General features: G+C 53.9%; 1 protein-coding gene across 5 annotated transcripts in view; it reads left to right on the forward strand.

Annotated features, from left to right (window-relative positions):
- KHDRBS3 (KH RNA binding domain containing, signal transduction associated 3) overlaps positions 1 to 24,554 on the forward strand; it is an 85,922-nt gene extending 61,368 nt beyond the window's left edge. For 2 of the 5 annotated variants that reach the window (XR_006788178.1, XR_006788180.1), the window contains exons 7-11: positions 11,814 to 11,896; positions 17,884 to 17,945; positions 19,733 to 19,878; positions 21,327 to 21,384; positions 24,401 to 24,554. Coding sequence is in view for 2 of the 5 variants with exons in the window: in XM_045861294.1 (XP_045717250.1) it covers positions 11,814 to 11,896; positions 17,884 to 17,945; positions 19,733 to 19,824 (237 nt within the window). In the remaining 3 variants the exon portion in view is untranslated. Of the gene's footprint in view, positions 1 to 11,813; positions 11,897 to 17,883; positions 17,946 to 19,732; positions 20,281 to 21,326; positions 21,385 to 24,400 lie in introns of those variants that run through there. The other 3 variants (XR_006788179.1, XM_045861294.1, XM_045861295.1) reach the window with 3 other exon arrangements.
- Positions 24,555 to 27,798: the final 3,244 nt, after the last annotated feature.

Below are 27,798 nucleotides of genomic sequence, written 5' to 3' on the forward strand. Positions count from 1 at the left end.
TTGACACTTAAAGGAACTTGCAAAAGAAGAACAAACAAAGCCCAAGTGGGCAGAAGGAAGGAGCTAATAAAGATCAGAGCAGAAATAAATGAAGTAGAATCTAAGAAAGTCATACAAAAGGTCAGTGAAACCAAGAGCTGGTTCTTTGACAAGATAAACAAGATTGACCTTTAACCAGACTCATCAAGAAAAGAATAGGACCCAAATAAATACAATCAAACTCGAAAGGGGAGAACAAGCAACTGCCACCAAAGAAGCACAGGGGACGGTAAGGAAATACTGTGAACAGGTATTTGCCAGCAAACTGGACAACATGTGCGAAATGGACACATTCCTAGGATTCCTAGTTTTTCCTGGAAAATTCCATGTTGTTTCACAAAACCGAATCAATAAGAATCAGAATCTGAATAGACAGATGACACCTATGACATTGAAACTCACTAATGTTCCGGAAACTCACTCATTTCTCACCATCGCCCTAACACCACGCTTCTGGTAAGAAGCTCATTCCATCAAGTAGGAGTCTCGATATCACAAAGTCACAGCGCAAGAGAAACATGTTAATGCGAAGAAACAAGCTACCAGGGAGTGAGCGTGAGTCTTTTGAGTTCTGAAACAAAAGTTTTGAAAGATGTCTTCAAAATGAGATTCTTTTAAAAATGCAGGGTTACCATTCAAGATGTATGAACCAGAATGATCCAAGAAATTCTCGTCATACTGGTTTCCCACTCACTCGGCGGTGACCGCGCCAGCCGGTGCACACCCCGGGGGCTCACGGTGTGGTGTGACCACTCTGAGCTTCGAGGCTGGGCCCGTGCCTTGACCGCCTGCGAACACGGGCACGGCAGAGCCTTCTGGGTGAGGCCACGCAGCTCCTCAGACTGTGACGGCGCTGCCAGCCGCAGCAGGTCCTCAGTGGCTTCTTGTTCAAGGGCATTTGCGTATCACACTGACGAGAAGACAAGGGGTTACTTCCTGTCGGGGACCGCCGCCTGCCTGGAGGTCGCACGCTATATCCACGTCTGTGAGGGTTTTCTCTGGGCTCGCCGACACCCCCCGCGTCCCAGAGATGTGCACGGGAGGCGGACGGTGTCCAGGTGCTCCCCGTTCGAGTGAGTGTGTGTGTGTGAGTGCTTGTGAGTGTGTGTGTGTGAGTGACGCACCCTGAGGCGGGAGGGCGTCCTGTCGGGGGCGTGGATTTTGTTTCAAGATTCGGCGAAGTCCTGCTCCTTCTCATGCTTTTGAGAACTCACATGAGGTTCTTTTTTTTAATGTAATTTGTTGTTCAAGTACAGTTTTCTGCCTTTTCCCCCCTTCCCAGCCCCCTCCCCCTTGTTTTTGTCCATGATGTGTCCTTTACATTTGTTCCTGCAAACCCTTCCCCCCTCCCCCTGAAATTCCCTCCCCTCTCCCCTCTGGTCACTGTCCGCCTGTTCTCTATTTCAGTGTCTCTGGTTATATTCTGCTGGTTTGTTTGTTTTGTTGATTAGGTTCCTGTTACAGGTGAGATCACAGCCAGGCGGCGAAAGACAGATACATGTGATCGCACATGAGGTTCTAACGACAGGACGGGCGGTGTGGGGGGGACTTCATGCAGACGGGGGCACGTCCTCACGGCGAGACCTCCCAGGGCAGGGATGATGGGCGTCATGTTTGTTGACACTTCACTGATCTCTAAACCGCTTCAGGTGGCCCGTTTTCCACGGGGAGAAATTAAGACAGAGTGCAGACCACGAAGAGGTTATTTACGCAAACGCACGGCACGTGCGCACCGAGACGCCGAGGGATGATGCCTTTTTACTCCAGAGGAGAAGAGGAAGGCTCCCTCGTTTCCTACAGCCCCTTCACCGGCTGCAGGGCCGGGGGGGGGGGGGTCACCCGCAAAGTACTCGAAATGCCCGTCAGCAGCCTCACCAGCCAGTCTTTCTGAGTGCTGGAAAGATTGACCTATTTTATCAGTGTAGAACTTGAGGGAATGATTTCAGATTTTAAACGTATGAATATGGAGGGGGTTTTTTTTCTTCCTTAAACAAAACAGCCGTGAGAACAGGCACGCCCGAGTGGGGAGAGTAGAGAGCCCTGGAATCGGTGAGCTGACCCCGCCAGGTGGACAGTGGCCAGTGGCGAGGGCTGTGCGGGGCCGGCCGAGACCGGCGTGCCACAGCCACAGGGGACGGAGCCCGTGGCAGGGAGGGCCACCGGGGAGCCAGGGACATCGTCCTCTGTCGGAACGGATTTCCTGCAAGGACCCGCCGTCTTGGTTTGGTCGCTTTCCTTGAGCATTGGGTCAGCACGCACAGAACTCAGTCCTCGCCTGTTTGCCGATCAGTGTCCAGCAGGGACGCAGCCGTCACCCTCCCTGTGACTCCTTCCCTGACCCCCACCCCCCCGCCCCAGGTAGTTCGGTGGTCGTTCCCTGTGTTCTGACTCTGTGCAGACCGGCGTAAGTAGGGTACGTACCTTAGAGCGTGCGAGCGCTCCTTGATTCGGCGTCTGGTCTCCCGTTACCTTTCAGTTACTGATGGGGGGCCACGCCTTTTTACCCGTGGTGTACATCAGGCGGGCGTATGTACCCCCTTCTCCCCATCCTTTTGGGATTTCTGGGTAATTTTCTTCTCTTTAACTTTCAACTTACTGATTTCCCTTCTGTCGTTTGCGGGATTTCTGGGTTCGCTTCTTTGTTATTTTATTTCCCTGTGTTGTTGTATTTTTGAACAACCTTGTCAAATCCAAACAAATCTAATTCTCTCTCAGAGGAACTGAGAGAGGAGAAGGCATTCTGTGAATAATCGGCGAAGGGGTGTTTTTAAAAACCGGGTTTGGATGGGGTAGAACCGCAGCTGGTCTCGGCCAGCTGTGTCTTTATCTGAGAACCACGGTACTTAATGCTGGCACTTGTTGGCCGTGGAAATGCAGACATCCCATTTACATGGTTTTAGGAATTTGTCACATTCTACAGAAGACAAATGCCCGGGGAGCACTGATGACGCTGTGGCCTGAATCAGCACTCGGAGAGTGCCAGAGGGACTGGATCTTTGAATAAAAAGAAACGGCCTTTCATGGGCTAGAACTGCTCCAGACAGCCAGCTTTCGTTTTTTGCCTGATCCTCCCGCAACCGTTGGGAACAGAACCTGGGGCGTGGATGCCGGTTCCCATTTGGCACATTTTAAAGTAGAGGTTAGGCGATGTCCCCAAAGCCCAGAGCTGTACGAGGCAGCGCCGGATTTGAACACAGGCCTCCGACTCCAAAGACGGGCGGGAAGAAGTGGGGTGTGTCTAGAATCCACGTAATACGTGTTTCTCACAACCACGTACGCAACTGGGGATGTGATTTGACTGTTGAATTAGCAGTGTTGTATTTCTATGATTGTGGGAAACACGCCATTTAGAATTGTTAGTAATATTGTGATCGTCTGTCTTTAATTATAAAAGAGCTTGTTTGTGTGGCCGGTTCATGGTCAGTGGTGATCCTCGAAGCCCAACAAAAATCAGTTTCCGAAAGCCTGTGTTTAGCTCATCTGTCTTATAAAACTGAAACCAGCCATTAGAAAGCTAGGCTTCAACAAGCTTTGAACGCTGTGTTATATATGAAAACTTTTCACATTCTGCAGTGCCCAGACAGCACCCTAGTTAGACTGCGGGTCTCATGTAGGGTAATTGTGTCTTTTAAAAGGACCTGAACCTGAAACATTGCTTTTAAAATTTGCTGTCTTTTCTAAGTTCTTCTGTCTGTTTAAAATGGATTTTCCCAGCTTCAGTGTTGTGCTTGGTTTTACTTGCGACGGAAATAGAATTCAGTGTCATGCTGCTTCCTTTACCCCGGGAAATCTCTTCTTTCCAAAGCACGCATGCTTCGCCGTCCGGCTGCGTGTCGGCCGGGGTGTGCAGGCCCGGGGTGGCAGGCGGGAGCCTCTGCCTGTGTTCGCACACACGCCCCCTGCCGAGTCCTCCGTGTACCGGGCGCCCGGTCGCCCTGCCGGGCACACCCCATGTAGGTATCTTCTGAGTCGGAGACAAAGACTCCGAGAGAGGTGTAGCTGGATGAATGAGCAAGCCTTTTCGAATGAGGCAAGGATGTATATTAATCTACCTTTATTTCTTGTCCATGGTCACTATTTTTAATAATGTTGCTCCTACTTTCAGAAATAGAATACCGTCTTTTAAGGGGACATTGCTTGCTGAGGGCAGGGAGCATGAGAATGACAGGCGGCGTGTGGCCAGAGGATTCGGGGGAGGGCCCATCAAATGTACAGCATTTTAATAAATACGGCACTTTATTCTACAATAGCTCCTTGATTTGCGTTCATCTCAAAGAAGCTATTGCTCTGTTTCCTGCTTCTTGGTTTTTACCTAGCTCTTTTCCTCCTTCCTTCGTTCCTTCATCCATCAGACGTGACTGCATGCCTCCGGTGTGTGCCAGACATCGTGGGTGCAGGGGAGCGAATGGGGCCTGGTCCTGACCCTTCCCGGCCGGGCGGACCAGGGGGAGGGAAAGCAGGCCAGGAAATTGTGGCGGGCACTGCGTGTGCAAGTCATCAGTGATCACAGAAGCACCAGGCGTGATGTTGGAGGGACATCACCTGGCACGTGCAGAGCAGTGAGGGCAGAGATTGAGAAGCTTCTTCAGGGCCCTTAACACGTGGTGACGTGTGCAAGGCACTGTCTCTGGGCGGGCTGCAAAGGGCAGGACTCTGGGTGGTCCTTGAGGAAGGCGTTGTTTCTCCTTTGGGAACCAGAGAGACCAGTGGAGACATATCTGCAAGCAGGGAGCCAGCAAGCTCACACCGGCGCTGGGGCGGAAGTTCTGCAGGAAGGCTTGGAGCAGGAATCTGCGGAGGCGGGGGGGGTGGGGTGGGGAGTGGAGTTGGAAGGTCACACAAGTGCAGCGGAGAACTCCCGAGGGACTGGCGTGGGGGCCACGGGAATGGAGAGCCCGGCGTGGCTGTGAGGGAGGTTTGGGAGATAAACGGTACAGCGTACTGGCCGGGTGGGATGGTGGCTGCTGGTGGGGCGGGAGGCGTGGACTGTAGACGGAAGGTTCCTTCACCTCTCCCTAGGGGGCACGCCTCTGCCCTGCCCCCGTTCACAGGGGAGGGCCCTGCGGTACCAGTGCACGGAGGGGGCCGATGTCCTTGCAGAGCCTTGTGGTAACACAGGGGGCGCTGTGGAGCTCCTGGCAGAGGAAGCTCGGTAGGTGGCTGAACCCATGGGGTGTGCTGCTGAGGGGAGGAACCCTCACTGGGAGGAGTGGCTGTGCGAGCGTGCAGACCGGGGAGGCGAACTGCCCAGCAGAGAGGATGCAGGCAAATGGGGCAGGCAAGCTTCTGCCCTGGAGGCCTTCCATCCAGCCACCTGGTGCGCGGTGCCTGCGTGTCACAAGGAGGCGCTGCCCAGACTCTGTGTGACAAGGGAAGTGGAACGTGGCCGGCGTGGCGGAAAATGAGGCTGACACTTGCAGGCTGGGGCCAGGTCACAAAGGGGAGTGTCTTCCTGGACATGGGAGAGATTCCCCAAAGATTTCAAGTGTAAAGGGAAACGGATCACCACGTCAGCACCACGGACAGCGACGGAGCTCCGCACCCCAGGCCCTGGCATGCGTGGGCGGGGCTGCCACCGAGCTCCGCTGTGGGATTGAACCTACGGGCAGTGCTGGGTTGAGGATTCCACTTAGTGCCACAAATCCCTCCTTCAGTATTGTTAGAATTTCTACTCCAGCCACAGAACCATCTAAAGAGGAAGTTCAGAATGCCCAGTTGCATACATAAGAACAGCAAGGCACCCGCGGCTGGGAACATGGGGAGAGTGGAGCATCTGCAACCAGAGAGGGGGCCCCGATGCTCAGGCCCCCAGTGCACAGACAGACGCCTGAGAGGCTGGGGCTCCTGCCGCCTCAGCCCTTTGTTGTCACCACCTGCCCAGTCCCTGACCGGTCACCCCCACCCCTGCCAGGGTCCTCAGCCACCGACCGCGTCTCCTGCCCTGCAGAAATACAGCGGATGATCCACACGAGTTTCCTCCAAAAAACTCAAACGTTCATTTGCCGCCACACTCAGCTTCTCCTCCTCTTCCCCTTTCCACAACTGTGTGTGGGCTTCCCTGTGTTTTCAAGTGTTGCCCACGGGACGAACAACACTCGTGGTGGGCAGGGGCGCTCCGTCCCCGGTCAGGTCAGCTGTGACGTCGTCGTGAAAGAAATCTTGTGTTTACTCTTTTAAAACCCTTCATGTGAAAATATGGAAGTCCGTAGTTCGGTGACCTACCCAATTCGAAAGTTCAGGTAAGTCGTCCTGACTGTAATATCTGATGACATCACTAAGGGTTGAAATAGCACAGCACTTGACCTTTTCGTTATTTGGGGAAGTTCCGGTCAGTTCTAACTTTGAGCCTCTGAATAAGCATAGGAACAGGATCCCGCACTTGGCGAAGCCATGCTCTTTTCAAGCTACTAGCCCATTGCTGACAAAGGTGTCATTTTGCCGAAACTGCCTGGTGCCAGGACCGCGTGGCATGCCTGGCCCTCCGGGGCCACCCCTGCTGTCCCCAGACGCTGTCACTACAGCCCAAAGGGGCCGTGCCACTCGGAGTCCAAACCCACACTGCTCGCCTTGGTTGTTCCAGGTCCGGCCACGGGTTTCTCCGTCTCATCGCCGCCCCCTCCTGTTTGCGCCCTGCTGTGCACCCACAGGAGCCGTTGCGTCCCTGCGTGGACAGGGGGTCCCGTGGGTCCGTACTCCTCTGTTCTGCAGCTGCCGCTCACTCTGCCTAGTTTTTATTTCTGATGAGCTTACGCAGCACTCTGCTTTTCTCCGCTCATGAACCTGAGGTCTGTCATCGAGGCTGCTGGGAAATTCCCTTCTCCTTTCCCATCCCCATCGGTCACTCCTGTTTCCCCCAGATACTCCCCTTTGCCACGGCATCGGGTGTGTTCACTCTGCTTCTGCAGTAGCTTGTGGTCGCTCCCACTTTGCCACCTCAGCGTCCTCCCTGGGCTGTGACACTTTCTTCCCGTCCCCCAAGTCTGACAGGGGACCATGCACAGAGCAGGTGCTCGGTGAAGCATGTTTTTTTTTTAATTTAGTGATTACTCCTTTCATTAGGAACAGCAGCTTCTTTCAGTTTATTAATTTGCCAGAATCATTAGTGACATCTGCACTGTGCTACTTATTTTATAACTGAAATCATTTCAGGGTTTTTTGGCTGTGTATTATTTGTGACTTGTCGGCCAGCTTTTCGTGACCTTGCATTGGTCATTGGTAGGTCACAGCCACATTAGTAACCACCGTACTACCCATGTATAATGTGCATCCTCATTTTTCCCTCAAAAATGTGGGCAAAAAAGTACACATTTTATACAGCAAAATATGGTGATTTCTCATCCCATCAAGGTACAGACCATGATTCACATTTTACAGGTCAAGGACCAGATTCCAGTAAGTGACTGAGCCCGCCCGAAATCATCGATAGTAAATCACAGAACCCATTTACCTCCACATCCTTCCTCTTTCCCCACGTGGCCACGTTTCTCTATTTCAGGAGGTCCAGTGGTAATCATTAAATTCATTAGCATTGGTAATGCCTATGTTCTGAGGGGTTTCAATGTTAGTTCTAGGCTCAGTTAAATATCAGTTAGGTATTAATAAGTCCAAAGTCACGAAGTAGGTTACTGTCCCCAGGAACGTGGAAGTCAGGTGTAGGTCAGGTTCCACCTGGCACAGATGTAAATGCTGTTGAGTGACAGTCCAGTTTGATCTTACAGAGCGCTTATGTCTCTGGACTCTGACTTCTATAATACTTTTAAAGTAACCAGAGTGTGCTTGTTATCACACCTGTAGAGCATTCTCAGTTTGACGTCTGTTCCTAGTAGAACTGGAAGAATGTCTTTGCCGTTGTGGGTGTCTTTAAACTGTCGAGTCGTAAGAGTTCTTTATTGTGAGCACCAGACCATGATCAGATACGGGACTTACAAGTATTTTCTCCTATCGTTTAGCTTTCTTGCGGGTGTCCTGTGATGCATAAGTTTTAAATTTACATGAAGTTCATTTAATCTGTATTTCCTTAGGTGGTTTGTGCTTTTTCTGGCATATCTAAGAAACAAATGGCTAATCCAACATCACAAAGATTTGCACCTGTGTTTTCTTCTTAGCGTTTAATGATTTTAGTGGTATGTGTGTGCACATGATGCACTTTGTATTATTTTTGCATGATGTGACGCAACAGTCCAAGTTCATTCTCTTATGTGCATATCCATTTATTATACACCAGCTACTAAAATGGTTATTCCACTTACCATCGGATTGCCTTACTACATGTTAGGCATTTTGCTGGATTATATTTGTATGAATATGTATAATTTTTCATTCCTTCCAGATACTTACACAAACATAAGGGCTTATTTCTATTCTCTCAGTTCTGTTTTGTGGATCTGTTTTGATCACTTAGCAATGTAGTAAATTTTGAGTTGGGAAGATACATATGGTCTGTGCTGGGGAATTTTCCACGTGTCGTTGAGGATGCCCCACGTGAAATTGAAAAGATTCTGTATTCTTCCTCTGACCGGGTAGCATGTTCTGTGCATGTCTCTTAGTGGTAATTTCAGACAGTATTATTGTTCAGACCTTCTGTTTCTTTTCCGATTTCTTTTTATTTCTTTGTCACTGAAGGTGTGGCAGTGAAATCCTCAACGACTGTTGTGGAACTGCCTTTCCCCTTCCGTTCTCTCAGCGTCTGTCCCGCGCAGGCTGAGTGGGTGGTATACGTGTTTGTGTCGAATATGCATGCATCCATCTCCGCAAGTATCAGGTCTTCTTGACAGGCCAACTCTTGTATCCCTGTGAATAGCTGCGCTCCTGCCTCTGGTACCAAGTTCTATCTCCAGGCCGGTTGGCTCTGTCTGGTCCTCGGGGAGTCGCAGCACCTCTGTCCTGGGCGGCGTTCCCCTGGCGGGTTTCCCTCCCCCTGCTTTCTCTCCGTGCGGTTCCGCCTTTGAGTCTGGAGTGCGTCTGTTGTCGCCGGCGTGTGCTAGGACTGTGTTTCATGAACAAGACGCCAGCTTCTGCCTTTAAAATGGTGTTTTTAATCCACTTATATTTAGTGTGATTACTGATAAGGTAGGATTCACAGCTGTCATTTTGCTGTGTTTTCTATATGTCTTCTGTCTTTTTTCTTCCTTGCTACCTCCTTTTCTGTTAAATAGATATTTTTAGTACATCACTTTCATTCTGTTGTCATTTTTTTAGTTTTTAAAATATACTTTACTTCCTTAGTCCATCCTGCTGATGGCAATTTACACGTTAGCTTATATTAGCCTTTTTCAGATTTGTCCCAACTTAATTTCAACAGTACACGAGAGTTTTGCTTCTTTGTGTGTGGGCCCATTGTCACCCCCACCTTTGTGGTGTTACCTTCAAAACAAATGTTAGCCTTATGCACTGGTGCTTATCCATACGGATTTATAATTATTTCTTTCTGCAGTTGTCTTTTAAATAAAACAGAAGGAAAAATTACAACAGAAATAACATTTCTCCTATCTTTGATATTTCCTAAGGAGCTCCCTGTACCGATGTTGTTTTCAGCGTGGATTCAAGTTGCTGTCCACCTGTCACTCACCTGAAGACCTCGTCTTCGTAGTTCTTGTTCAGCGTATCTTCTGTGTCTGTGTTCTCTCTGTGTTTGTTTAGCTGGAAATACCTTAGCTTTTCCATTTTTTTTTTGAAGGATAGTTTTGCTGGATATAGAATTCTTCGTTGACAGTCTTTGTATTTTTGTGCTTGGCAGTTACAATCTCATTGTCTTCCGGCCCCAGAGCTTCTCTTGAGAAGTCAGCTTCGGACCTTCTTGTGGATCTGTCGCATGTGAAAAGTGGCTTCTCTCTCGCCAGCTTTTCTTTCTTTTCAGTATTTTGAAGATAATGTGTCCAGGTGAAGGCCTTTGTGAGTTTATCTTACTTGGATTGGACGAGTTTCTTGGACGTGTAGAATAAAGATTTTTTTAAAAATCAAATCTGGGATGTCTTAAGCCGTTATTTCTTCAGATAATCTTTCTACTCCTTTCTCTCTCCACCTTCTGGGTAGCTCCTTGCACATGTGTCCCTGTTTGACAGTGGCCTACAGGCCCCCGAGACACTGTGTATTCTCTTCCATCTTCCCCTCTCCCTCAGGCTGGATGAGCCCCGTGGACCTGTCTTCAGGTTCACTAGTCCATTCCTCCGTCTAGTCACGTCTGCTGTCGAACTTCTATGGTGAATCTTCAGTGTCTGCTGTTACACTTTTCAATCCAAGAATGTCTTTGAATTTTCAAAAATTATACGCTCTCTTTATATCAGTATTTTCTGTTTGGTGAGGCATGGTTCTCACACTTGTTTTTAGCTCTTTAGACACGGGTTTTCCTTTAGTTCCTCGAATACACAGGGTCCAGCACAAATAAGGCCCCAGTGTTTATTACAGAATCTTCTATTACACAATCACAAGCATGTAATTCTGTGACATAGTATCACACTCGAGCACACCATCTGGTGTTTTAGGTGACGTGTTCAAATTAAAAACTGTAAATTATTACACCCATATTATCACCCTACCAACTGCACTCAGGCAGGCGTTACTTCTGCCGGACCCGGTATTTCAAACAACTGATTTAAAGTCTTGCCTCGTTAGTCTAATGACTCAGCTTCCTCAGGGACCATTGTTACTGTTTGTGTATTTCCTTGTGAATGGATTATACTTTCATTTCTCTTTGCGCGTCCCGTCTTGTTTAAAACTGGACATTTAGTATAATATGTCAGCTGGAAACCAGATTCTCCTACTCCAACAGGATTTCTTTGTTGCTTTTATTTTGGTCTAGTGACCATTTCAAACAAGTATTATAACGTCTGTATGTGTCATGGGTTGTCACAGAAGTGTCTCCCCCGTGTTGCCTTAGTGGTCAGCTAATGACCGGACAGAGATTCTGCCGAATGCTTGGAAACTAAGTCCCTGGTCTTTGCCAAGAGCACATGGGTGCCGGTGGGAGCATGTCTTCACTGCTCAGCCAGTCAGCTTATAACTGACTCTGCCTTAGCCTTGTCTCTCTCGTTCGGGGCCTCAAGGGCGGCTTGGGGGGAGAGCTCGGGGTCTAGTCGGTCTCCCCGGCAAGCACCCGTCACCGTGCTCGCACACCGTCCTTTGGGCTCCTGGGACTGTGCCAGAGCCCAGATTGACATCTCATTCCCCTGCTTTTTTCTTGTTAGCCCGTTGTTTGCTCTAGTTTCTCTCCACCTCGGGCAGCAGAAATTTTACATAATTGCCTCTGATCATTATCTTCAAATATGCCCAGAGAAAAGGGAGTTTTCGTGGGATGAGCTCCCAGTCATATCAAATAGAGGCATCCCTGTTTGATATAGTTTTGATGTAGCTCTGCCCCCTGCAGTGGCCTCAGAACACTGGTTCCCATAGTGACTGTGGCCGCTGGAGTTCAAGGTGCCCGCAGAGCCTGCAGTGAGGGGTGGGACCAGGCCGAGGGAAAACATCCCAAGACCAAGATCGGGCTATTTAAAAAATAATAATAATAATAATGCTCCCTAGGTCTCTGCAAACCTGTGGTTACTTTCCAGACTTGTGAAAATCTTGGTTCTGTTTTTGCCACTTTCTCTTTGCTTTTGGAGATTCTTACCCAATCATCTTTCATTGATGTCACTGTTGCGGTTTTTTTTTTTCACTGTACTCAGATGCACAGTCCAGTGCCAGCTGAATCAGTTCTGCTCTCCTCACCGAGAGCAGGATGCCTCCTTCTTTCCAGACGCTTCTCTGAACGTGTCTGTGCTTGTCCTGTTCCGCTGCAGGACTACGATGACGGGTACGGCACCACCTACGACGACCAGAGCTACGACTCCTACGACAACAGCTACAGCACCCCGGCCCAGAGGTAAGAGCCCGTCTGCGTGACGGGACCCTAGAACCACCCGTGTGCCCTTCCTTCCACGCCTGCGCCCTTGGGAGATGGGATGCTGCTGACCAGCCTGGGGGGCGCCATTCTGATGGGCCTGCCTCACTTTGCGTTTGCTCTAGTGGGAGAAACGCTTCCCGCCCTCCCCAGCCAGCGTGGGTTCCTCCCCCGCAGTCCCCGTAGGGCTCAAGTGGCGAGGCCTGGGAAACACAGGTCGACGGTCCGGTCACTCTCAGGGCGTGGCGGCCCGTGTGCCCTGAGGAGGAGCGTGTCTGCGGAGTCCGGTCATGCACATCCTGAGGCCCCAGCTCGCCTCGGCGGTGCGTGCGCACCCCGCGTGGTCCGTGCCGGGGGACGGAAGCGCCGAACGTTTGGTGTCGGAGCGAGGACGTTTCCGTGTCGTAGCAGACATGCGTCTGTCTTCCAACGACTTCAGATCCCCATTACTATCGAGTTGGTTTGCATTCGTTCTCTATGGCAGTTTTTACTCAGAAATGAACGTCATCGGAGTCAAAACAGCTGTACAGTCACCTCCTCCGATGGTACATGCTGGTGCTCGGTGACGTCTGGAATCAGTGTCTGTTCCATTCGGAATGTTTCCCTAAATGCCTAGAAACCTCTCGCCTCGTAGTTAATATTCCCAGTGGAGAAAGGGTAGACAGACACAAAACACAGTGCTGGCTTTACGACGCGTTTACACTGCGGACTGCGTGGCTCGGACAGTCTGAGCCAGAGTGTCGCCCCATCAGACTCCAAGCTCCTCAGTCCGCCCTCAGGACGCCGCCGATCCTGCGTGTTGATGCTGCCGGACGCGTGGCATGAAGAGCTGGGTTTTTCTAGTTTTACAGGAGATCCTTCCGGCAAATCCCATTCCCCGCCACCCTCTCAACGCGCTGGCAGACGTGGTCGTCACGTGGTCGGTGACAGACACGTAGCAGCACATAGCACCGGTGTTCTCACACTCGGGTCTGTCACGTGCATGTCACGTGTGAGCAGTCCTCTCGAGTCAATAGTTGGAAGTACGTTCCCCGTTCTCGTTCTCTGGGCCACTCTGGCTGCAGGATTCTTCCCGTGGTCTCCTTGTAGATGACGGAGCTGTGGTGCAAGTGTCCTTTGGTCTGAGCAGAAGCTCCGGCTGCCCTGTCCACCACAGCGGCCACCAGCGTGTGGCCTTGGTGGCCGGTCCAAGCCGGGGTGCGCTGCAAGTGCGAACCACGCACCCCATCCCAAAGAACGTCAAATCCGTATCTTACTCCGATGAATTCCATGTTCCTTTTTCCTTTTTTCCCTCCACGTGGTCACTGGAAAACTGTACATTGCAGGTTTCTCTCGGGAGCCCAGAGGTAAAGCTCCGGGCTGTGTCGCCGGCACCCCACACGGGGCAGAGTCTGTGGTTGGGGCCCTCGGGGGCCAGCCGGTCAGCTCCCCAGCTGCAGAAAGCGACCTGGGGAGTGCCCCCTCCTCCTCGTGCTTTGAAGTGTCCCTTCGGATGTTCTGTGTGTGACGTGGGGCACGCCGACGCCCCGGGATACGCGTTACCCACACGCCGTCACAGCTGCTGGCTCAGGGACGGCTTTCCTGGGGGCACAGGGGTCATTAGACGTGCTGTAGTGGTCACGCATCCGACAGACCTGGGCTCCCATCCTGACTTTAACTATCGCTGAGCCTGTGACTTCCGGCAGGTTCTCTCCCCCGTCAGCCTCGCCTGGGTGGGCGCCGCAGAGGCACCCTGGAGGCTGGAGGCGTCAGAGGAGCCCCCAGTCCCTGAGCAGTGGGTGGAGGGAGATGGGCCGTCCGTGAGGCCTGCTCAGCGAGAGAACTCAGTGAGGCGACTTACGGGAGGGGTCCGTGCCCGGACCCCCGGTTCCTGCCCTCCCTCTGCAGCTGCAGATGGACTGAGCAGCCCTCTCTCCGGGGCGTGGTCAGCAGAAGCAGGTACCAGTCCACCTGAAGGACTGTGCGGGCAAAGGATCCACAGTGGGGCTGGGCAGCGGTACCCAGTGAGGGGTTCTCCCCACGCGGGTGGTCGGCGTCCGTACTGTTATTCTGGGGTTGGAAGCTGAGCTGCGGTGGTCCAGTGGAGGCAGGTGCAACAGGACAGCAGGTGGCGGGCTGGCCCTGGGTGGGGCACCCACTGTGGGCGGGGCTCCTTGCAGGGCTGACTGCTGAGCTTCGTGAGGGCCGTGGCTTCAGGGGAGTTCTGCTGCAAACACAACAGTTTCTCTCAGGAGGCTTTACGGATTAGGAACGGCCCCCACCCCCGCTTTCAAATATCTTGCATTAAAATGAGAGCACAAATGGGAGTCCCTGCAGAGTGCCAGAGAGTTCCGCAGAGCTCAGCTGCATCTCCTTGTTGGCTTCTGTACGATCCCGACAGCGCTGATGATATTGTTGTGTAGAACAACGCGTTGTTTATCTGACTTCACACATTTAATGAGTAACAAGCTGTCCACGGGCACCCTGCAGAGAAATATGGCTGATTCTTTGCAGACTGGAATAGTTCCAACGTGCATGGGCTCAAAATAGTTACCGATGGCTTCCTGTGGACGCGCAGCCCCCGACCAGCTCTCCTGAATAAGAAAGAGCAGGTGATAAACGACCCCCGACCTCAGGGACCTGCCCCTCCCTGTACGGGACCGGAGCCTTCACAGACGCTATGGTTTTTTGCTCCAGGAAACCCTTGGGAAACGGATTCATTTCATTCTAAACTAAGGGATTCATTTTCACCTGCTGCCTTGCTCATAATCCTAATAATGACAGTTTGCAGCATGGTGACCGCAGCTTATATGATACTGTATCGAATGCTGGAAATTGGCTGCAGAGGGTGGGTGTCAGGGGCCCCTGTTTGTTGCACAGAAGAGGTGGCTGTGAGAAGGCACGCTAGTGAGCGTGGCCACAGCAATCACTCCACTCCATCCACGTTTCAGGTCACTGTGCGCACACCTTGCACGCAGTTTTTGTTTACAAAAATCACAGTAGTTCGGTCTGTGTTTCTGAAGAGCTGTAAACTCTCCAAAGAAACATCCGGTTCCTTCAGGGACATAAAGAAAGGGGAACAAGAGGGATTCGAACCAGTGCTGATAACCCTCCGGGCGCACGGAGGTGGCCGAGGGAGTGTGTGGCGCAAACACCAGTGTCTGGACGGACGGCTTTAACCCTGACTCGCTGACTGCCCACGGCCCCGTGTGGTTTGACGGCCCTTCAGGAACGTCTTTCATTCTGTCCTCCGAAACCACTGTGATTTTCGAGGAAACACTTAAGAGTGACTGCGGGAGAGAAGTGAGAAATAATAGCTGCCAATTCTGGAGGACCCGTTAAGCCGGGCGCTCAGCTGTCTGTGTCCTTTGAGTGTGCGCGCTCTCGTGTTTTCACGGCGGGCGCGCACGCCCAGTCCCTCAAGCACGGCGGTTGAGGACCGGGCTGTTCAGCCGCTTTCTCCCGAAGGCACAGCTACGGCGAGCCAGACCGCGGCCTCCGTCTGACTCTGCAAACCACGATCCAGCTGAGAAAATGTTTTCGGAATGCAGAGCCATCAACTTGTGTCTGTGGCAGAACAGCACCCAAGCCCCTTTGTCCCGATAGGCAGCGTGGCCGAAGCTGTCGGAGCTGCGGGGGTGGGCACCTGGGTGCGTCCTCAACGCTGACGCCACAGAAAGCAGCGGGACAGAGACCCCTGTTGCCCCAGCCCCCTGCTCTGCTTCCCCGCGCGTCTGCTGGCCGCTGTCCCGGATACACCCAGCACCGTCTCCTCGAGAGCTGCCCTGTCGCGGTCTGGAAGAAGTTGGGGGGTTTCCCTTTGGAAACAACCTGCTGTTTAACTTAAGTTGTGACCGTTTAAGCGGCGGTAACACTACCATTTGGAAGACATTGCCAAGGTGCATCAGGGTTGGCACTTTCAGGCGTTACCAGGTGATGAGGACTGGCCGGAGTGAAGAGTGTTTAGCCATGCCTTGTAAAGTGTTTGCCAAGCATGCCTCCCCCCGCTGGGTCCTTCGGGGTCTCAGCTCCTTGCGGCCCAGCCGCTGCGAAGGAGCCCGTCTGTCCGTGCACAGTGAGCCAGTTCTCAGCCAGCACATGCTGCAACCCCACCCCCCCACTTGTGCTGTGCGTGCAGACAGGGCCGAGAGCAGAGACGCCACCCCAGGCACAGTACAGACCTGCAGCTAGACCCTCTAACGCTTGGCCAGGGCCCTGCAGTAAAGGATAAAAAGGAAGGAGGCGGCAGCGACAAAGCGAAGCTGCAGCCGAACAGGGAGAAAGGGAGGAACAGGCCCAGGCCGAAGCGTAACGTGTAAGCGTCGCTGTTCACACGCACCCTCGTGGCCGCGACAGCTATGTTCTGTCGCATTCCAACATGCAGTTTTGATGCTTTGCACGAAGAATTCTCGTTCAGATCACTTGGGATATCTCGTGATGATAGATGTAGTTGATACATTTTTTTAGAATCTTTTGCCAGAAAAGTAAGTTACAAAAACGCATCTGTTCCCTTGTGTTCCTTCATAAGGAATCTCAGTTCTGAATGTTAGTGTTTCTGGGAAGTTGATTTACTGGTGAAATTAACAGCCGCAGTAGGAAGACTGGAGCTCAAGTCCAAAGACAGGTCTCCCATTGGACCTGGCTCCGTGCTTTATGGCGGGCCCCGGAGCAAGCCGGCGGCGCACCTTCTGAAACCTGGCACTTAGTTAATAAAGTGCAAGGACAGAATAGCGCTTACCTCCCTGAAAATCACACGGAGTTAGGAAATTGCGGAGGGCTGTGCAGACAGAAGGACGCTCTTTGTCCCTGTTGTGTGTCTGTGCAAACGTGAATCACCGACGATGGGGTCCTCACTCACACTGAGCAGAGGCGGGTTGTGCAACATCCCAGCGAGCGCTCGGGAAGACGGTGCTGGAAAGAACCTCCGCTTTAATGATGCTGGTAACAGCCGTCCTTGACCAAGAGCCTGGTAATGTAACACAGTATCTCATTTAAACCTCACTGCAAGCTGACAGAAGATATGCGTTTAAAACTACCTTACAGGAAATCGAGTGAACTTCGCCTGAGCTCACGCATGATAAATGGGGGAGCCTGGATTCTGAGAACTTTTGCTTGACCCCAGAGCCTGGCTCTTAGCTCTCAGTTCTCTACTGTCTGCCAACCCGACTCCAGTGAGATGGGCGACCCGTACGACCATGTAAGGCAGTACCCGTAGCCCCGCAGGGGCCGCAATGCGCGTGAAGCCGGCCCCCTCTGACGCACGTGGTTCAGAGCGTGTGTGCCTGTAATGTCCACCCAGGCCCCCGAGGGGGCGCTGCAGCACCCGTCCCAGAAGGTTCTCGGGCGTTTGCTTTTGTCCCCCCGAGTTACATGGCCCTTTGAGAAAGTGCCCAGACCGATTTTCAGTGTTGCAGAACTGCCGTGGTTGGTAGTTAGGTCGCAGTGAAAGTCATGCAGTATGCGGAGTGGCTGGGCCTCTCTCCTGACCCGTGGCGGTCTGGCCGCGGGGACTCGGGGACGCGCTCTGTCTTGGAGTCCCTGCTTTCTAATCACTTCAACACGGCACGCTGTTGTCGTCCTTTTCGCCTGGCTCGTCTCTTAGCTGTCACTTAGACCCTTCTTCTCTCAGGAGGCGTCCCCTGTCCCCGGAGCTGGTTCAGGACCCGCCTCTGAGCCCTTCCGAGGGACCCTGCCTCGTAGAACTGTGGGCTCCGTCGCCCTGCGTGTGCGTGTCTGACGTGCACACCACACACGTTTCATCTTACTGTGTATTAAAGTTGGGGGGGGGAGTGCCTCGATCGTCCCAAAGTCTCAGGCCTCGGTGTCAGAGCTCTGCCACGCGGTGCGAATCCTTGTCAGCTCCTGGCCCTGCCCTGCGCGGGTTGTCTTGGAGTTTCAGGACGCGTCGTCGAATGGGACCTAAACTCGCGGCCGAGCCGTTCGCCCTGTGTTCTCACCCTCTTCCTGTGTGTGTTTTGTCTCGTTTGCAGCAGCGGTGCCGATTACTATGATTATGGGCACGGGCTCAGTGACGAGACGTACGATTCCTACGGTGAGTGAGGGAGGGAGTGGCCGGTGGCCCACTTGGGGGTGGGGGGGTGGGGGCGTGCTCCCAGAAGCACCTTGGAGGGCCCCACGGAGGGGATTCCACGGGGACACGCAGACCGTAGTGTTGCAGCGTCTCCTCGGTTTACCTGTGCCTCTCTGGCCCTCTCCAGAAGCTCCTCTCAAGTTTGAAGAGGGCCAAGGACTTGCGGGAGATTGCAGGGAGTCAGATTCTGAGCTGCGGTGCTCCGTTTGGGGTGACGGCCGCGTGCTGATGTCGCTCCATTTCAGAGGAGCCTGCCGGGCCGGGCCCTGGAGAGCAGGGTCTTTTCGAGGTGTCTGCCCCTGGACGGCAAAGGGAAAGGAGACCGTGGAGACCGCGGTGCTCGAGCGACTCCTCCTCCCCCATCTTTACACTTGAGCTCAGCCCCAGCCTCAGACCCTCTCCACAGCGCCCCAGTGGGCGTCACCCCGTGAAGGGGGTCAACCAGCCCCGAGCGGGGGCGGAGACGGGGAGCTCTCGTGGGCTCCCGGGGAGACAGCCCAGCCCCGCCGAGTTCAGGGGCACCCACGGCCCAAGCTCCCGTGTGCGGAGGGAGGACGGACAGGTGTAGTTAAAAGAACTGGCGGCAACCACACATGGGCGGGGGGAAGCTCCTTTGCTGCGGGGCGAGGGGGTCAGAGAACACGGAGTTTTCATCCGTTGCGACGTGGCGCTGAGGAGCACCCAGGCCCCGAGTGAGGGAGTCAGGGTGCTGGGTAATGGAGGTCACGCCTCTCCTCTGAGCATCGCTGAGAAACCATTTGCAGGTGTTCCCTTTGAAGTGCGTTTCGTTGTGTCGCCGGCCCCAAGCCGTGATGATTGCGCCTTGGATTTTTTTTTTTTTTCCCAGCATTCAAAGCAAACACTTAAGAGGCACGCGTTGGCTTGTTGAATGTCCTGCTCCTAAATGGATGCAAGTTAGCGCGAGGGAATGGCGTTGATTGCATGTTTGTGTCAAAGAAGGGGTCATTTGAAGCACTTTTCCTTCGCAGCCTTTTAAAATTGGTCTCCGTGGACACGTGTTGTGCAGCTGCCGTGAGTGGCAGCCGGGGTGTCAGCTGGTGGTATCGGAGCCCCAGGGACCCTTGGGTGGTCCAGAGGCTGAGCCGGCATGTAGCCGCAGGAAACAAGGATGGTGGAAGGCCCTGGGTTTTTCGAACGCTGTCCAGTGTGGGTTTAGTGTCAGGAGCGAAACGCGGCATCTGTCACCACATAGTCGTGAAGTGTTGCTGAGGGTTCGGTTCCCGCCCCGCACGGCGCTCGGTCCTCCCGGCGATGGCCCCTCGGGGAGCAGTGCGGCGGCCCTCTGCCCTGTCCGACCCCACCGCCTGGCTCTCCGCTGCCCCCTGCCTTCCCAGACCTCTGTCCGCGTTTTCGCTGGCAGAAGCAGTCCACGCGGCCCTTGTCCTGTTCCTCCGTGCCTTTGCGTCTAGCAAACGGCAGTTCAGGCTGCTGCTGGGGGTGTGAGCCTGCGCCGAACAAACGAACGGCCAAAGGAAAGCTCCCGCTGGAGGGTTGGCCGTGGGAGAGACAGACGTCATTTGTCCTCCCACGCTGCTGCTAGGTTTCCCTGACGAGAGGAGCATTTTCCACTGTGTGTGTAGGTTTTTTTTTTACGGGAACTCCCTCGGGTTTTTCTCAGTTTGTCAACGTGTGATGCCTACGGTCGGTCCGGGGCTCAGGTGGGCTCTGCGGAAAGGCACCAGGGGCCCGTGGCCGGGACCTAACTGTGACCGTCTCCCCGACTGCAGGGCAAGAGGAGTGGACCAACTCACGACACAAGGCGCCTTCCTCGAGGACGGCGAAGGGCGTCTACCGGGACCAGCCGTACGGCCGATACTGATTGTTCTCCCTGGTGTTGTGACATAGCCTCCACCCGCCCCGTAGACTGTTCAAAGTAATTTTTTCTATGAACCCTCCCTTTTTAAATAAATCAGAATGCTTAAAACCCGAACGGATGGAACTTAGAACGACTTTTTTTGTGTGGAAACGGCCACCTGGGCAGAAAGAAAAAGAAAAAAAAAAAAGGACATGTAAAACTTTGTTATTTCCAGTCTGTATATGAAAAGCTAGGTCATGAAAAGGAAAAAAAAATAACTTTGATTAACTAGTGTTAAACAAAAAAAAATAGGTTGACTAAATATGTTAATCCATCTTTAACATAAGCCTCACCTTTCATTTTAAAGATTTCCATAGAGTTTAGTTCTTTTATCTTGGTCATATGCCAGTTTTTTTTTTTTCTCTTGCCAACATGCGTAAAAAGGGAAGCCAATTTACAAGTGCAGATACTGTGGTATTCTTTTGTAACTCAAGTCTTGAAATGTTCTGTAGTGTTAAGCAAAGTTTCCTCTTGCTTGATACTAAATAAACTTTTGAAAGAACTCTCTCGTGTGTGTGAGCTAACAGTTTCATTTTTTCTCCTACCTAAAAAGGCCTTCATAAATAGCTGTAAAAAGGGTCACACTAAACGCCGAGCAGCTGACTTTAAAAGTGGCATAAAAGTAGACGTGCCGTCACCTACACACCGCAGACCTAAACGCTGTTTAAAGAGTCCAAATGGTGTCACAACACCAAATCTTGTTTAAAAACTGGTTCTAAAAACAACTACTGATTTTTTTCTGGGAAAGAGATGTGATCAGCTTTCATCTTGTCGAGCGTTTTTTCACTAGTGCAACTTTGGAATTTTTATGAGAGTTTTGGTGCCTTAATGAACACCCCGCCCCCTGCTGGAAGCAGTGAGCACAAAGCTTTTAAAGACATTCTGACTAAAGTGAGGTCGCTCTCGCCAAGGCTGTGAGGACGAGTAACCCTTAAACGGTCTTCATTTCCAAAGGTAAATAAATCCAGTAAGATTGTAATCGCACTTAATTTATCTTAATACAACTACTAAAGCCAGGGAGGTGACAAATGCAAGCGAGTGTCATTGTCCGTGCTAGAAAGGCTTTAAGACCACCTAAATTCTCATTTTAAAAAGTTTAATTGGTTTTAGTCATCTAAAAAGCCTTAGTTTAGCCAGTTTAATTGGGGCCAATTACTCCCTGTTAAACAAATGTAAAACCTCATAACTAGTTGTTTGTAATACGTTATTTGGTTAGTCGTTGAGGGCACTTCTTAAAACAGACAAATATTTAATAAAGTTATCATTTAATCATTTGATTTAAGTTTTTTTTTAAATGGTAGCTTAAATGTTTCATTTTTTAAATGGTAGCTTAAATGTTTAATTTTTTAAATGGTAGCTTAAATGTTTAACTTTTTTAAATGGTAGCTTAAATGTTTTATTTTTTTTTTTTTAATTTCTGGAGAGCTTCCCTTCTCTTGGAGTGAAAAGGTCTTTTCTTTTGCTAGGAAACGTCTCCCGTCTCGTCCCGTCGGAGGAAGGGGTGGAGGCCCGGAGCAAACACAGGTAAGCGCCTTCCGCTCCCGCGACTTTGCCGTGTCATCATGGGCGATGAGGACCGGGCCGTGCTTACCTGACTTCGCCTGGAAAACGGCCCGTGCGGGTCCCCCGTACCAGCTCCCAGCGGTTATGGCAGATGAGCTCCTCCAGCTGGGGAAGAGGCTTCTGGAATGGAAACGAGGCAGCCCAGGTTCAGCTGTGCTTACGGGCACTGGAGCCGCGCCCCCCTGTCGGCTGGATCTCTTTCTTCCGCGAAAATACAGCAGCTCCTGCCCTGCCCCGGCTCGCCCCCACCCCTCCCTGCAGAGCGTCCGCGTATTCAGGTTCTGTAGCTGACAGTCTCACTGCCCACAGGGAAGCGCCACTTCCTGGGGCGACTGTGAGGAATGTACACAAGTTGCTATTTCTATGCAAATCGTGTCTACTGTGCTGACCTGTGGCTTCCAGGGATAGAAAGGGGACATGCCGTCACCAGTTTAATGTGTAAAACATCCACTTCGTGCTTGATTCTGGCTCCTCCTCGGAGGGAGGTTGTGGAACATTTTAAGAGCTGAGTTCCAGCCTCCTGACCTCACCTGACGGCGGCGGGCTCCGAACGGGATTCCGGCCTCAGGAACCTCCGTGGTCTCGTGCGCAGAATATGATGTGTCCCCCTGTGGCCTCACTGGCTTTCAGGATGATGCTCGGCCTCCAGGGCCTGCAGGGAGAGCCCGGTTTGCTGTGGGTCAGCCTGCCCTCCACCGTTCTGTCCTCACTGCGGGGGGTGCCCCGCTCTGCGCCCCCTCGCTGCCCAGTGCCCCAGCTCCGCCTTCCTGTCTGTGCTGCTTCCGCCCGACCGCTGGAGACCCAAGCTCTGTCCTGTGTCCAACAGGTAGCACAGTCACTAGGTACAGAACACAACCAAAAGGGCGCCATGAGAAGCTGGTCTCAGTTCCCGGCCCCGTCCCCTCGGCCCCTGGAGGCAGCTGCTCCAGCTGGTTCTGTGTGAGCTTTTCCAGGGGTGTCTGTGCCTCGGCAGACCACAGGCTAACGTTTAATAGTTTTATCCTCATTCCTACTTTTACTTACAGAACAATTTCACGACCCCCCCCCCCCCATGTTTCACCTTATGGCTCCTTGCCTACATTCACTGTAAATCGCCTTTGTGCTGGCTGAACTACACTCACGTGAATGCACTGCAAGGTCACCCGCTATCGACGGACGTGACACAGAGTTTGCCCCCCAGACCTCACGCTCACTAAAGACCGTGCTAGAAACCAGCAGGACTTCCGTGTCTGCCATGCACACGTGTGTAGAAATGCATGCAGAATAAATTTGCGAGGTAGATTTATCGAGTGCTTGCACTTTAAATAGGTTAAGACTCGGCTGTCCCTGTGGAGGTAGTGAGACGTGTTACCGTCCTCTCCCGAAGGGAGCCTGGGCCCTGAATGCCGTGTGGGAGCGCTCGTTACTCTCTGGGACGGACAGCCCCGACGGCCCCAGAGCAAACGTGCCCGCACAGAGTGGGGTGACGCGGTCTCTCGCGCAGCGCGGAGTGGGCTGGGCCCCTGTGCTCGAGAATGAGGCACGTGAGTGTGTCAGGCCCAGCGAGGGCATCTGGGTGCTCGCTGCGTCCCAAGGGGACCGTGACCCTTCCTCAGGCTCACCTGGGTCCGCTCGCCCTCCTGGAACCTGTTGTCATGAGCAGATGGCTTCTGAGGGCCGGCCCGTCCAGGGGAAGGCTGGGTGCTAGACTCGGTGGACGCGCTGCATGGGGGAGATGAATGCCGATGAAACATTTTGGGCGAAACCAGGCCCCAGCAGGCGCTTCCCCCTGTGTCCCTGCCTGCAGTTCCCCTCCCCCTCCCGGCCATGCGGGGCCTCAGCTCTCCGGTCCCCACCCCCCCCGCCGTCTCTGCGGCAGGAGCCCTTGCCCTCCCTGTGCGAGAACGCTGGCCCACCACCCCGTCTGGCAAACGCCTGGGTCCCACCCGGCGGCTGACGTCGCATGGGGTGTCCTCCACCCACCCCAAGGTGTGAGGACACGCCCCCGGTGTGAGGCAGAGGTCCGTGACTGCGTCATCACACCATTCAAGAAATTCTCATTGATCAACAAATACCCTCCTTAATAGATAGACTCAGTCAGGTGTGTGTCTTTTACAACACTCACCTGTACAACAGAGCTTGCGTCCCACCGGCCCCAGCACACCCCTGCCCTGCACAGGCGACCGGAGGCCAGCTCCCTGGCCGTGAGCTGCCGGCAGGCTCGGGAAGGGCGGGTGGCGGCCATGGGGCTCCCAGAGGGGGGGCACACGGATGGGGTTTCCAGGCGAGGTCGAAATCCTGCAGCGGGAGGAAGGCGAGCATCAGGTGCAGGTGGGGCGTGGCGTTGACGGGCCGGAAGCGGCATCGTCACGGGTCTGGGGGCACGTCAGCAGTTGCTGGGACGCAGGGAGCCGGGGGCGGGAGAGGCAGGAAGCGGCCAGGTCCCACTGAACCGAGTTGCTCTGGGTCGCACTTGGTGGCGTCGACAGGTCCCCCGGTCCAAGCATGTGTGACAGAGCCGCGAGCAGGGAGCCTCGTGGTGGCCACGGCTCTGCTGTGACGGGCTTCTCCCTCCTGATGGCCACTCAGGGTGCGAAGCCACAGGCCTGCTGCACGTAGCTCATCGATGTTAGCACTCTCTCTGGAAGTCGGGCTCTTCCGGTGCCGAGAGCGCAGGGGCTGGGCCGGTGTGTGACCTCTGGAACGCCTTTCCTGTCCCCGTGGGAGAAGTTCCTGCAAAACTTCTGCAGCCAGGCCCCTAAGGGTCCTTAGGGGCACCGTTCTGATGGCCGTCATACTCTTCAACCGTCTCTGCCCTGCTAATCACAGACGTGTCCTTGATTTCTACTCTTCTCTCCAGCACTGTTTTATAGAACTGTCCTTATTTCTGTTAAGCCGCTTCTTGCCCGATTCCTCTGCCTACATCCCGCCATTCCCCCCAGAGCTCAATATTAGTTTCTTGATGTGAACGAACATATTCCATTTTCCTCTCTTGCAGGACCCTCTCTCCCACCGTGGACTGCTTAAGCTTAGTCAGCTCACCAGCGTGCCTAGTCGGTAAAATGAACTCACTCGGGAAATCATCTTAATTTTGTTTTTGCACAATGTTACGTTCTGTGAAAATGTTATATAAAACGGTATGCTTTTTTTAGTCTGGAAAGCAAAATGAAATAAAATCAATCTTAATCTGTTGTCTCCTAATAAAAAAAAAATCAATGATTTGTGGATTACTAACTAAGAGCTGCCCGTCTGAATCTCTTCTCCTTGAACACAAAGCTAGAAAAACTGAGTCTGGCGAGGAAGGCACCGCCCCAAACCTCGGCCAAGTGAGGGCCTCGCGCGGGTCTCTTCGGGAAGTCAAGTTGCCGCACGTTCCCCGGAGTTGACAGTGACGTGTCCGTCTGGCTGGCGGACCGACGGCTTTGGAAGCGTAATGCCGAGAGTACCGGCAGCCTGCACAGGCTCCGGAGGTGGGGCCAGAGACAGAGCTGGGCCCACGCCTGTCCGGCACCCTCACAGAACACGCAGGCTACTGTCCCTGGGGACACTCAGCATTCTGCTCATTCTCTTCCGACCCCTTACTGGGGCATGGTGATTTTAGCGCGCTCTGCCCCAGGGCAGAGCGGTGTGGGGGGTGGGGGGCGTGTTTTACTCCTTCTGCCAGGCCACAGGCGGCACATACAAGGCCCGAGGGCTGAGTCCCGCCCTCCACCTCGCTTTATCCGGCCCGGCGCCTTGTTTCTGCCTGGTGGCAGCACCAAGCTCCTTGCCCCTGGTTAAGGAGAAGTCACATCTATACAGTCCTAGAGTTACATTCAGCCCTCTGCAGGCCACCTCGAGGCTGCCGTGGCCCCCGGTGAAAACGAGTTGGACAGCCCTGTGCTAGGAGCTCACACACCGCGTTTCCTAGCCTTGGGGTCTCAGAAACAGTCGTGTGCATTGTTCAACTGCCACATTCCTCCCTCAGAAACACAGCTGTTGGAGGCGCCCCCTCGACAGCGCACGCGGCGGAGCGAGGTGCGAACCGCAGGACAACGTCCAGACGCGCCCCTCCTCGCCCTCCACGATGCGTCACCAAACGAACTTGCTTTCCTCCCGTGTGCGGGTCCGGTGGTGCCTTCCCGTGCGTCCGGCACCCACGCCTCCGCCGCAGACGTGCAGGTCGGACACACAGCACACCGTACGGGGGACGTGTCACAGCAGTGTGCGCCCGGAACCCGTCTCATGTTATTCACCAACAGTAAAGTCAATAAAAAGTTTAAAGGAAATGTTGAAGTTCAAAAGCCAACAAAACAAAAAAAGAAGTGCAGGTTGGGAGGTCGGTCCTGGAGAGAGTGGGAGGCCTTGCTCCGAGCAGGTGGGGGCAGGGGCGGGAACCGGGCAGCCGGGGTGGGGGGGGTGGGGGGGTCAGCGGGGGGTCAGCGGGAGGTCGGCTCAGTGCGCCCTCCTCTTGGGAGCTGCTTGGAAACTGACAGGACATCTAGAACAAACTCCAGACTGTCATCCAGGGACAAGAACTTGAGCGCCCCCTTTTCCTGCAGCCTGTTCACCCCCCGGGGTCATAAACCCACAAACGAAATCCCACCGATTCCACCCTGCGCCTCATCCTCGTCAATACGTCCCCTGCCCCCGCTCCCACTCTTACCACCTGAGACAGGCCTGTGTCACTGAGCCCGTGACACTCACTGAGACTCGGGTGCTGAGCCCCGTCCTACCTACTGCGGGCAGCACGGGACAAAGCAGTCCCGTGGGCACTGTCCCCTGGACACCCCCTGCCCCTGCAATGGTGTCACTGGCCTGCAGGACAGACTCTCAGGGGACTGTCTTCCAGGCTGGGCCCCGGCCAGACCCTCAGCCAGTGTTCAGCATGTCTGCACGACCACCTCGGTTTGGGGGAAAGAGAGAGGAGGGAGTTGCTGAACACAGGGCAGTGGACGGGAGTCTTTAGACTTAAAATGAGACTTTCCTTCCCTCCGGCCAGCAGGCTCCGCCTGACAGCCTGGCTTGTTAGCAGCAGCAGGGCGGGCCGAAGTGACCGGTTTGCCTTTCATTACAAAGACCTGGACGACTCCCGTGGCTGTAAAAGTAACAGCTGACAGCTTTCCCAGTGTAAACTTGACTGGATTAGACCCCAAAGCCAGCTTCTTAAAGAGACAGCTTCGTGAAGTTGGTCGCTACGCTGCCAAAGCTTCCCTAATTTCTGGTAACCTCAGGTCCCATCCTCTGGGGTGACCCGAGTCTGCGAGGTGACCCAGGCCTGCGCCTTTGCAGCGATCGGTCAGAAGCGCTGATAAATGCTGCTGTTGTGCAGAAGCTAGCAGCGCCTGGGGCGTGTTCCCGCGCAGCGTGGCTTCTGGATTTCATCCTCTGCTGACCCATCCCCGGGGCCCGGTTCCGTGCCCACCTACTGCCCTTAGCACCTAAGCGTCCAGGTCGGCTCATCCCACGCAGCCTGCCCCCAATGGCTGTCCCCTCGCTCTGCCCTTGCCTCCCCGTGCCCTGCCTCCAAACTGGCCCTGACCTTGGCTCATGGAGATGAGAGCACAGCTGACTGGACCGGACGCCTCAGTGTGTCAGTTACCAGGTGCTGAGGAGCAGACGACCCCGGACCCAGCAGTTTGAAACAGGCATTACGACGTCACACGTTTCCTGGCGGGAGGATCTGGGACGCTCTCTGGCTCCGAGTGTCTCATGGGGGTGTGAACCATTGGCTGGGGCTGCCGTCCTCTCGGCTCCACTGGGCTGGAGGGTCCAGATCCACTCTCGCGGCCGTCCACAGAGGTCTCCGTGGGCTGCTGGAGTCCTCACGGCCTGGCCGCTGGCCGCCCCTAGAGCAAGTGGCGCAAGAGGGAGAGTCCACGGGCGAACACACACGCAACACAAAGCCACGGACTCCATCAACCCTTATTCCAGAAACAATGTCCCTCCCTCCACTGTGGCTGGTCAAACATGCCACCGAGGTGCACTGTGGGAGGGGCCCACTGCTGCTCCAGGAGTGGTCCCCTCCCTCTTGTCACACAAGGCTTGACAAGCAGGAGGTGGGGATCTCGTGGGCCACCTTGGAGGCTGGGCCCCGGCACGTGTGGGGGTGTAGTCCCAAGCCAAGAGGCTCATCGCAGAGAGGTCCCTGCTGGGCCCGGAACCCCGAAGGGGCGGCAGTGAGAACGGAGAGTCGGAGACCCACGTGCGGCACCGACCAGCCCCTGCCAGACCATCCCAGGGGAGGCCCGGTTTGCAGTGCCCCCACACAGTGGGGTGTTTCTAGAACACAGTGGGCCCTCAGGGCCAGGTGGTGATTACTGGGCAGACAGGGAAGAGGCTGGGACGAGGGGGGACATGAAGGGAGGAGTCAGGACTGGGGTCCCTGCTGTGCCAGGCACCCACACAGTCCACACG

The sequence above is a fragment of the Phyllostomus hastatus genome, unplaced genomic scaffold (assembly GCF_019186645.2).
Source record: "Phyllostomus hastatus isolate PE091 unplaced genomic scaffold, TTU_PhHast_1.1 phas_scaffold_21, whole genome shotgun sequence".
Taxonomy (NCBI): domain Eukaryota; kingdom Metazoa; phylum Chordata; class Mammalia; order Chiroptera; family Phyllostomidae; genus Phyllostomus; species Phyllostomus hastatus.